Genomic DNA, 12467 nt, shown 5'->3' with positions numbered 1-12467 from the left:
TACATCAATATGTAAGAGTAATATAATGAAGATTAAAACAAGAAGTGTTTACACAAATATTAAATTCTGATTTGTAAGAATCGAAATTGATTTCATTTATGTATTATTTTATTCTTTACCTTGGCGATTTTCATCAGCGAACCAGCTCAGAATAATCCAAAATGTTCGTACAATGTGTTTGATTATTTTCTAAAATGATTTGCATATCCACTTACGATTTTAAATTTATACGCGTCGTGCGCGTGCGCATTAGGGAAAGCGCGTCAACGGCGCTCTCTTTTATCTCTTAGTGTACAATCAATAAGTATGAAAAAGGCATCTGAATACGGTCTGTTCACTTTCAGCTATGTATGTTTTAGGATACGTTTTAAACGATTTCTAAATTGATGTACTATTGAATTAAAAATTTGTATTTTATTTGAAGAAATTAGACATGAAAAAATATAAAAAAAAAATGTTAAAATTATAAAAGACATTATATGACAACAAAACAGCTGACGTATGTACGTATGACGTATGCACCTACAGTGTCTTAGTTAAATAAAATACTCATCGTAATTGATCGTTGAATCAACTTAAACTGCATCCTAATATGTTAGTAATATTATAAATGCGAATGTTTGGATGTATGGATGTTTGTTACAAGGTATCTCCAGAATGGCTCAACGGATGTCGTTGTAATTGAATATAGAAGAACAGACAGACTAATTAAGTATTTTTTAAATTTATCCCACGTGGACGAAATCGCGGGCGACAGCTAGTTTATGTAAAAATTGCTTGCCAACGTCGCGACGCGATTTGAGAAATTTGCATAGTTTTTATGCAGACGACAAATAACACTGATTTTTTTAACAATAATTTTTTTTGTTATTTAAACACTAGTTTATGAGCACTTCGTTCCTGCGGAATTCAAGAATGCAGCGGTTCTAGAGATACCTTCTAACAAACATCTATCCATACATCCAAACATTTGTATTTCTAATATTAGTAAGATTCTCATGAAATTTTAATAAGATATATTTATTCCAAGTCGATGAAATTCAACTATTTAGATTACTACTAAAATTAAAAATTTATATACAATAAATTAAAATATTAGATTAAATATAATACATAAAAACTAAAATATATCATTAAAAGGTGTCCCTTTAGGCAAGGTTCCGAAGATACTGGCAGCGTTCCCCCTTTGAATGGCAAGACATATTCTTTGTCCGAGGTAGCTGCCAGCTCTTCGGTCTCCTGTGATGTCGACTAACCTTTTTGCTGTTTCCTTAAAAAGACTTTTAGCGCTAGGACCCCACGGACCAAGGGTCTCGACACCGAATGGGACAAATTCATATTCGGAGCCGAGACCCCTGTATTTGTTAGCCTTAGCCTTTTCAGCCGCTTCACAAGCCGCACCAGCTCTGTTGTTGGTTCCATGAAGATGGGATGGGGCCAGCGTGTCCAGTAAGATTTAATTAACTACAAGGGACATTTCTGTAGACATGTTTTAAATACAATCGTAGACGGATAAATAGAAGGAAAAAGACAGCGAGGTAAAACCTTGATCGGCCTAAGCCGGTCAAGTGAATTATTCGAATAGGGTCGAATTGTATTAACAGATTACGTACAAGTTGGTTTACGTTTCTTGTTTAATTGACATTTATCGTTATTAAATTTATATGATTGTTTACTTTGTTGAGTATTTTATTTACTAGACATGTAGCGATATACATAAAGTAGCCTGGAAACATTTAAACATAGTATACGGTGTATCTGACTTCAAAAATTATTTTTCACTTTATTCCATGACCTTATGGTGGGTAAGGCGTGACCATGTTTCATAAATCAGAAGTCAAGTCAAGAAAAAAAAAATTAGAAGTCAGTAATTTTCTGAAATATATATCACATTATTCCATATTGTTGAAATTATTATGTTATTAATTTATTAAAAATGTAATTTAATTTAAAATCCTAAAAGATTCGTTTGTTTAACTTTAGTATGCATTGTATGACTTAAGTAAAAGGTTAATGTAAAATTAGAACTTATTATATTGAATCAAGGATTGTAACGACAGAATTATAAAGAGAAGTATGCTTTGATATTTAAATTTTTATGTCCGAATGTGATGGATGGGTCTAAATTACATTAATCCATGGATTAGATGATTATTCATCCATTGCTCAATATAATCGAGCTGTAGTACATTATCGTAGTGTTAAAGTGTTATTGAAATTTTATTTGTTAAATGTGTAATTGTATTTGTACACGCGGTGTGTATCAAGTGAGTCAAGTATGTATTAACTGTTTCCAGGTGACAGAATGTCTCGCAACAAAGACAAGCACGAGGGCGCTAGCGGGCGCCAGTACCGCATCATGTCGGACGCGGAGCGCGCGGCGGGCAAGCCCGGGTGCTGGACCGCGCTTGAGGTAAGCATACTAGGTGCAGCTGTACTTAACATCGCGACTTTTTTGTTTAAGGAGTTCGAGAAGCGTTTATTTTTTTTTTTAGAAATAGGAACAGTTATTTAATTGTATTTTTAACGTGGACAAATTGTAATTGAATTGCTTTTGAAAATGTTGCAACGAAATATTTAATCAAGCGATATGATGCCGTGACTGAGCTGAAATTCTATTTTAGCTTTAAAATGCAGCAACGTGTTAATTTAATACGTATGTATAATTAAATTAAGAGTATTGTGAGCTGTTGTCACGCGATCTGTGGGAATAATACTTTTATTTTCAAGTACAAAATCGGAGTGGAGTTTTTTATTGTTATATCATAAAACAGATCTTATGCTTAAGTTACCTAATTAATATAATTTGATATCGTCGTAGTCATGGGAACAAGCTAGTGACACTACGATGTTCTTTTTATTTCAGGTAACAGGAGGTGTGCGCGCCCTAGCGCCACAACTGTTCCAACTGACGCACCTCACGGAGTTGTACCTCAACGATAACTCGCTTCAGCGGTTGCCCCCCGAGATCAGCCAGCTGAGTGCGTTACATACGCTCGATGTGTCCAACAATAAGTTGCGCTCGCTGCCCGTAGAGCTCGGCGACCTCATACAGCTCAGGTATTAAAACATTCAATCTTTAATCATCCGACGAAAAGAGTTACATTATGAGATCTTTTAACACCTTTCGTGTGCAAAGTAACGTTAATCGATTTTCGTTCGTTCGTTCGGCGATTTTGATCGATAATACACTACACTATCATAGAGTTTCTCTTTATCCTCACCAAAGACAATCGCTCCCAACCTGTTTGTCAAGATCGTCATGAAAAAAGTAGCTGCAATTCAAGACGCTGGATGGACGTTAGATTAACATTAGCCGATCCATTGCTGCTTTGCCTCTCCCATCTAAAAAATGTATTTAACTGTATAACCCACTAATAGTGAAGAAAAGTGCATAGAGAGCATAAGCACTTAATGTACTGCCTTTCTCGGTATCAATTTGACCGGTATTATAACGTCTAGGACGTCCTCTTATCGTAATCCTTTTTTTTAATTATTATCTTCGGTATAGAAATATCTTGGAATCGTGTTTTATTTGTTTTATTAATTCATTCTAGTGAAATATTGTAAAAAGAATATAAGATGGAAACATAAATAAATAATATTCAATAAGACAGACGTGACCAAGCAGCTTGCATAATTTACCAATGAACTCGTACGGGCAACTGTATACACAGAATTATAAATATACTTCAAAAATTCGCATACACTTATCAACACTGGTTTAAAAACACACCATTGTGATCCATATCGCAAACGCGATAAGGTAGTTTCTTGTTTAAAAACAGAGCACGTGCTTTAAAAATATGATAATAGATAAAGCCCCTTATTACCGGGCAGGTCGAAAACAAGGTATAATTTATATTTTTGTCGACAAACAAACCAGATAGGCAAGGTCTTTGAACTCTGCTACGATATGCGCGACGAATCGCGTCACTGCGCGAACTTGTCCCTAAAGATTGACCTTTTAGTATTATAAGATTCAAACTTTACGAATGGTTAGCGCCAAACGCAGTTGGGGGTCAAGTGATCGCTTTGTAGAAGAAAGCGTCCACCATCTCTAGATATCTAAAGATATGGTATGCGTAAGAAACTGTGTGAAATTGCGAGCCGACATAAAATTTTAATGTTATACTACAGTTAGGTCTAAGCTAATACATCGAATTATGACACCTCAACCAATGACACACGGTGGTCAATGAACTTTTGCAACACCGCAACGATTTGTAACTATTGTTTGTGTTAACAACTACATGAGATTTATTTTATTAATCGCCATTAAATATTGTATATACTAGTTGAACGTGCCCATAATAAAAATTTACTTATGATTCCTTGTGGAAAGTCTTACTAATATTATAAATGCGAATGTTTAGATGGATGGATGTTCGTTTGAAGGTAGGTATCTCCAAAACGGCTTAACAGATTTTGATGAAATTTCGCACAGATATAGAACATAATCTGGAACACATAGCCTACTAATCAAGTTTATTAACACGGCGCGGACGGAGTCGCGGGCGACATCAAGTTTTTTTATTTTTTTATTAATATATTACAAGGTGGCAAACGAGCAAGCAGCCAAATGAATTCGCCGAAATAGCGAAGCGACCGCTGCTCATATACATTCGCAATTGTAGATGCGTTGCCTACCCTCAATCGACGAAGGAGGAGACGCACAAAATATATATTTTTAACCTTCCTATGCATCTCCTCCTCCATCAAATCCACCTCCCCTTCCCATCCTTTCCTTATAAGAAAAGGGGCGGGAAGGGAAAGCGGAGTAAATTAGTCCTCAGGCACCACACTCATCAGACGAAACGCTGAATAGCTTCCACTTGACGCCTGTCTTTTATGTGGTCGTGGTATTTCACCGGACGAGCAGACCTTTTCGTGCAAGTAATGTAGTTGCTGGAGTCTACCACTGTTAATAGTATAATAATAGTTTTGGTTTTTTTTTTTTGAGTTGTGTCACACATATGAAATAAAACGTTAAATACATAATGTCTATAAAAACATTTTTTAGTCTATGAATTCTGTCTGATACAGCCTATTTGCAGTGCAACATTAACAATATCCATGTTATTCCAGAGAGTTGCACTTGAACAACAATTACTTGCGAGTGTTGCCGTACGAGCTGGGCAAGCTGTTCCACCTCCAACTCCTCGGGCTGCAGGGTAACCCGCTCAGTAAGGAGATGCTGTCCATCTACAACGACTCCAATGGCACCGCCAAGCTGCTTAGTTATATGCTCGACAACTTACAAGGTAAGTTTCATGTGATTTTCACAGCATTGCGAATTGAATTATTAAGATGAAGCTCTTTAATTGAATAGAAATAATTAAAAACATTTTCATTATTAACGCGTTATTCAAAGGAGATGTTTTTCGAATATCGATGCAGCGCCATCTAGTGACAACTTTAATAATGTATGTGCACATACATTATTAAATTTAGCGCCATCTATTGGTTACCAATCGATAGTAAGAATAAAAGGCGTCAAAATTTAAGATATAGGTTTGTTACTAAAAATATTGTCTGAGAGCATCATAACTTAACTAATCAAGTCTAATTTTTACGTTATCAGTTTGTGATTTCTAACTACATTTATTAGTAAAGTCTATTTTTTTCTAAACGGGTTAAATTATGCCTTGTATTTTTTTTTTGTCACTTAAAGTTTAACATTTATACGTTGTCGAAATAACCTATTTTTGAAATTTTAACGAATTGTAAAATCGAAAAAAACAGTATTTTTTTGCAAGTCATCTTATTTAAATTCGAATTTCGCAATGTGTAACTTTCTCTATACTGGTAATCAATTAACAGTCTGTGTAACCCAAATATTTACTAACTTGCGTATCCATTGTTTAGGCTTTGTAGTTTTCAAATAAATCAACCATTTGCTATTGCTAACTTTCTCTTTCACACGGATTCGAATCTGAAATCGATGTAGTCACACAGTTTCAGTTGGATTAAGTGAAAGTTACTGCGGATTTGGTTTATTTTTGTATTCTATTACTATGAGTAGGAAGAGCGACATATTTAATCATTGAATTACTCGTTTTATGGTGGACAGAAGCAGCCAACAAAGTTCGCATTTTTTTGCATCAATTATTCGCATTTTTTTATCGTATTAGCAGATTTATAATAAAAAAATGATAAAAAAACTCGTAAGTAGCCTATGTGTTTTTCCAGACTGTGTTCTACATATATGCCAAGTTTCATCGAGAACCATGCAGCCGTATTTGGAGATACGTTCAAAAAAACATCCATCTAAACATTCGCATTTATAATATTAGTAATATTGAACCAAACTATGCTTGTATTAGGATGTGGTTCACTAAATCATGCAATAGTAAAGACAGAATTGAACCCACGACTGCGTGATCGATATCCCTGACCTTAAACCATTAAGCGATTGGAATTTCGTCTAGAGTAACATATAAATAACACTAATGTGATCTTACCGTTATTATTATCAATGTAGGTGACGAAATTTTGATACCGGCCGGTCTAGTTTTTATTGACCTCGGAGTTCTTTGTGACGCTGTTGCGATAAGAGTTATATCCAAAAAGTTTTTATATGTTTACTACCAGTTAAATGATGCCAATTAAAAAAAAAACTCGATAAAAATACGTCCAATTAATGACGGTACGATCTTGTTAAGTCCAATTTAACTTGTTTAACAGTATATTTATTTGGGAACTATTTCGTTGAATATATACATACCTACCTTTTTTTTCTTGGGGAAACGCTTAACGCATACATATCTGTCTGGGGAAGACCCTGACCTACCTAATAAAATCTATTCTACAAATTTCAATAATAATTTCGAATTTTACTAGCCTCTTTCGAATGCTTTGCATCTCATTTAAAATTAATTTGTCAAAAAAAAGAAATGTCGTTTTCGGATCTTTAAAAAAAAGCTTTGCTTTAATGTTTGTCTTTTGCTCTTATTGTGAACAATGTTTGAGTGGCCAGTAATCTTTTTAAAAAAGAACCAAATCGAGTGCAAATCTTGTGCGAAAGTGTTGTTAATGGAGTTGGAGATCGTCACGCGTGGACGGTTTTAAATTTTTATTTATAATGTCGTGATTGATCTTGTACTCGATTTCGGTATTGGTGATTTTTTTTTATCGATTAACTTATTTGTGACTTTTTATGAGAAAGCTACAAGTGTTCCGATCAGCTGATATTTTTAACTTGAAACATAATTAGCCTTAAAAATATTTTCAATTTTAAACTTTCATTCCGGATTTCTCAGTACATCAAAGATAATAAGAAATTTCATATTGGGGACAAAAACGGCAAAAAGACAGATTATTTTGTCTACAACACTTGAATATATGCATACCAATGAAATCTTAAACTCAATTCAATAGTCATGTTTATATTTTTAGTAGTACCCAAACATTTAGTTTTGATAATACTCTACGCCAGTGTAATACTGTGATAACACTTGGTATAGACCAGTGTTTCCCAAGGTGGGGCGTACGGCCCACCTGGGGGACATTTGGATTTAGAGGGGGGCAATTCGGAGATTTAAAAAGTTAAGGCTACATCCTTATAATGATAGTCAGCGCTAAAAAGTACATAAAAACGTTTTACAGACAAAAACCGTTACATTTAAACTATTTATATGTGTTTTTGTGTTTAAAAATTTTATATGAAATTGATCTAGTCAACCAAAAGTAATATTTAATTATTTCTCTAACATTGTAAATTTAGGCCTCCAGTGAAATTGATAAGGGGGCAATAGTCATGTTCATCCTGAAAAATGGGACATGGATCCAAAAAGGTTGGGAAACACTGGTATAGACAGTTAACGATTTTTCTTAAAATGATTCACTTCTACAAAAATCGTGCAAGTTTCATGAAATCAAAAGCCAAGTATCCCGGTTATTTAGTATAAATAGTAATTCGTGATAACCGTCATCTGACAAATCGTCAGATGATGACGCTATTGTCTCGCTCAGTCACAATAGCAATAGAAAGTGTGGGAAGATATAATTGATTGTTTCAGACAACAGGCCCTCGATAGAAAACGTTGATGGAAATTCACTGTGACAAGTAGCTCGAATTGGATCGTTCTCTTTTTGTGACAGTTCTCGTTATTAGAAAGGTGTTTTTTTTCCAACTGTTTCGCTTTTCGATATTTTTCATAGTCGTTACTTTTATTTGGAAACCAGCTAATTAAATATGGTATTGCGTATTTCTCTGTTTCTCTTTACGTCATATTTTATTAAACATCTGTTTAGTTTGAGAGTTATTTTATACTAATTAAATTTACAGCAGAAAATATTGTTCAAATTACGTATATTGTTATATATCAGCATTTTTTAACTAGTTTAGATTTATCTCATATAGAAAAGATGGATGTCTTCAGATGTTAGTTTTAATTTTTTAGATTTGAATAACTGTTTTTTTTTTTTTATTAAAAAGACGATGACGTCGTTGACTGTATGCTTAAAAAGTCGCTTATATTAACAAAGTAACTTGAAACTCATGAGATAATTCTCTAGTAGGAATCTTGGGAACCATTTACATACTTCAATTTGTCTTATCTTTTTAATCGACACGTTTTTCTCGTTGGCATTTTTATGAAAAAAAAAATGCCGGTAGCAACCGTACGGAGAACGAGTTTTTATTCTGCAAGACATAATATTCGTGAGTGAGTTTGCGTTATTGAAGTTTAATGAATTGTAATAAATTCATTTATTAGCAAAGATTTAATCCTGCTGTAGGAATTTATTGTTTAATTTTATTTAGACTTTAAATATATCGATGCTAAATGACACTCCACTATGTAGTAGCAGATTTGTACTTAATAATTCTGTTTGAATTTATTAATTCATTTTATTTGTAAATTTTATACCGTGGGATTTTTGCCCTTACATTATCTTACTAATATTATAAATGCGAATGTTTCGATGGATGGATGTTTGTTTGAAGGTATCTTAGGAACGGCTCAACGAATCTTGATGAATTGGCACAGATGTAGAACATAGTTTGGAAGAACACAGGCTACTTGTTAAGTTTTTTTTTTAATTCCGGGCGGACGTAGTCGCAGGCGACAGCTACTTATTTTATAAATTCTAGTAAATCTTTGGTAGCAAGAAATATTAATATTTTTAATATACAAATATTCGAGTTGTTTGTCTTTATTTAGATAAAAAATGACAATTTCTATTTTAGAAATTATTGGATGTATAAAACTTGTATTTATGTGTTCTCAATAATGCAATAAGTGGGCTCCTAGTTTTTTAATGTCAATTTGACAAGAGAAAGCTGTTTGTGTTGCAACTGGGAACGCTACAAATTCTGATATATGTGTTGACTGTTTTATTTACATATATGATTCTTTATTACACAATATTTTATTAAAAATATGTTAATACTTCGTAAAAATCGATGTCAATCTTATTTGAACTTTCCAAAGATCGTAATCTTATTTTTCTCTGATGATAGTAAATAGCTCAAGGTCTTAATTTCTTTTATTGAGAGATACGTATATTGTTTTTAAGGATTGCATCTGTTAGTCATTATTTTCAGTTACTAAAATATTAATAATTATAGATTTGAAATAAAATAAACCGAATTATTATGAAGACGTCCCTTATATCTTACTTATTACTAATATTATAAATGCGAATGTTTGGATGGATGTTTGTTTTAAGGTATATCCGGAACGGCTCAACGTACCTTGATAAAATTTGGCATTGATGTAGATCATAGTCTGGAAGAACACTTAGGCTACTTATTAAGTTTTTTTTTAAATTACGCTCGAACGGATTCAGTGGAGCTAGTAATTACATAAACTACTGTTACTTTACAAAATAAATTTCAATATAGAAGTTGACCTGAATTTTATAGATGCAGAGATTGACTATGTCGAATTCTATCTTTACATTTCATACGTTTTCCCCTATTTGGTTATGAATGGCCCTTAATTGTACCGTTGATTGACAGAAGCTATTTACCTCGCTTTATTGTGAATGCAGATTCAAGGTAAATTGATCACAACTATTTATATCACAGCGATGTTTGAATTGTGCAGTAAATTTAGTTTGTAACAACAATGACAAGGTGAAGGTAACGCTGAAAGTATTTTAAGAATGTTCCACTTTACCTTTTTAGCTACGTTTATATTGTAGAATGGCAAATCTTTTAAATAGTTGATTTTTAATTTAACCGTAGTATTCGTAACAATGGTAAACAACAAAATTAATTTATAACAAACTAGGTGTTCCCGTGCGGCTACATACGCATGAAATTACATTCCTTTTTTATTATACAGAAGAGCTATGATTTATTGCTTACAATACGTAAAACTTTCAATTGCAAATGACAAAATTCAAATGCTCAAATGACAACGAAGGCCTTCGCCATTAGCTGAGAATTACCGTTGTCATAGCAACCAACCATCTTTGCTTCTATTGGCTTGCAATTTTTGTCCCTTTCTCGTAGATTTTTTTTTAATTGACTCACCTCCTAAATTTAATGGTGTGCAAATAAATACCTTACAGTATGTCGAAACCATAGGGCTTTTTTATTACAAAAATATTTTTTCTATAATATGTCGTGATTGCTACGATTCTGCCTTATACATACATACATTATACAGAAGTGTGTGTTTACGCTTTATTATATCAATGTAGATTAAAAAGTATTTGAAACTTTAAAAATTATTAAATAGGGCAAAGATGAATGCATTTCCTTGATTAAATAAAAGGCACATTTTCCGCTGAACTAAACAAAAGTGACAAGTGTAGATATTCTTCTATTAGCCGTGGGATTTGTTTATGACGGCTATTAATTAGCAATGGAGAAGTAGATGAATGTCTTTCTCATTACTGCGCTGTCTATATTATTTGCAATAAAACCTCTTTGCTAATTGTCTTAGCAATACACTTTGTGATACACATTTGTTCTTGGAATCCCACGATAGTATTTAACCCGCATGTCTTACTTAGTATAAGCTTTATAATTCATTCCATTTTTATTAATTCAATGCATATTAATATGCTTATTATCCTTTTTGGGTCACCTATAATGGTTATGGCATTTTGTAAAGAAGGTGGTGACCGGTTTGATAATTTGTTTTAATTTTTAATATTGAATTAATTTTCGTGCATTTAAAGTATCTTTAGTAATAAAAACATTACACCATTTAGATTATATTTTTAAGGAGATTTTTGTATTGAACTTTTGTGGATGGATGGATGTTTGTTTGAAGAAATCTCCGGAACGGCTTAACGTATCTTGATGAAATTTGGCACAGATATAGAACATAATCTGGAAGAACACATAGTCTACTTATTACGTTTTTTTTAAATTCTGTGCCGACGGAGTAGCGGGTGACAGCTAGTCTATATTATAATTATGTTACGTTATTATTGAAACTAAGTCGAGCTACGAGGTGCATAAAATTGTTGATTTATACTTCATAGGACAAATAAACTTTAGACATATCGTTCATCCGATTTTATCGGACTTTATTGATTAATTACTTTAAAAATCTATTTTTTAATGTATTTCGAATTAAATTATGAATGTCGTGGCGATAACTTGCATTAGCTTCACGATTTAGATTCTGTATTTATTAGATTTCATTTACCTTTTCATCTCATTATCTCATCATCGCGATTTCCATTTCGCGACCTGATTTCACTTGGCTCTAACTATTTCAAATTAACACAATTCCAATTTCTAGTAAAATAATTGATTCGTGTAACAACATAGCGTGATCTTTTGTTCTTTAATCAATCATTCAATCATTATTTTAAATCTTATTTTATGTCTAGGTTAAAATATTCTTTAATTTTAAGAAATTATATTACAAGTTTAATTTTTTCCTTTTTCAGATAAAATAGAAACTAAATATGGATTTAAATTGAATTTTCAAATGTTTTTAGCCGTTCCAAATTGATAGGTCTACTTTAATTCGTCAATATCCGTTATATCGTATAGAACGGTATCGGAATAAATTATCGTATTAACTTTAGCGGATGCCTAAGCGGAATGACAATGGACGCGGCGCCCGCGCCACACGCCGAGGTGAAAGTGTTTCGCGAAAGTGAAGCCGGAACAAGCGAGATGACGTCATCACGATTTGCGCAACCCGCTTGCTATGGAGACATTGCGAAATACCTCTTTGTCACTATATGTTTATGTAACACGTCGCGTGCTTACCTTTTTTCTTTTCGTATTAAAAATGTTAGTTGTCTTTTTTGATTACACGCTTGTCATCGATCGGTTTTTTTATAGTTACGAAACTTGGTGACTTTCGTATTTGATTGCGTAACAAAAGTGACTAATTGTTTGTTTTATTTGCATTGTTAGTATCGGATATTTTTGACATTCTTAATGTTAACATCCGTACTTATTTACTTGAAGATTTTTGTTTAGAGCAATTTAATTATCACATTATTAAAACGTAAAAACACGTAAACTTTGTTATCTATTACAT

At 32.9% G+C, this 12467-nt stretch overlaps 1 protein-coding gene across 2 annotated transcripts in view; it reads left to right on the top strand.

The window, feature by feature from the left end:
- The window catches only part of LOC106712867 (CCR4-NOT transcription complex subunit 6), a 164125-nt gene that overhangs the window by 9412 nt on the left and 142246 nt on the right, over positions 1-12467 (top strand). For both annotated transcript variants that reach the window (XM_045679379.1, XM_045679378.1), the window contains exons 2-4: positions 2298-2413; positions 2867-3060; positions 5089-5264. In XM_045679379.1, the coding sequence (XP_045535335.1) occupies positions 2306-2413; positions 2867-3060; positions 5089-5264 (478 nt within the window). In that variant the 5' untranslated portion in view covers positions 2298-2305. The remainder of the gene's footprint in view (positions 1-2297; positions 2414-2866; positions 3061-5088; positions 5265-12467) is intronic.

The sequence above is a fragment of the Papilio machaon genome, chromosome 9 (assembly GCF_912999745.1).
Source record: "Papilio machaon chromosome 9, ilPapMach1.1, whole genome shotgun sequence".
Lineage (NCBI taxonomy): Eukaryota > Metazoa > Arthropoda > Insecta > Lepidoptera > Papilionidae > Papilio > Papilio machaon.
Note: the sequence above shows the minus strand (reverse complement) of the source record. Positions and strands in the feature narration are given on the sequence as shown.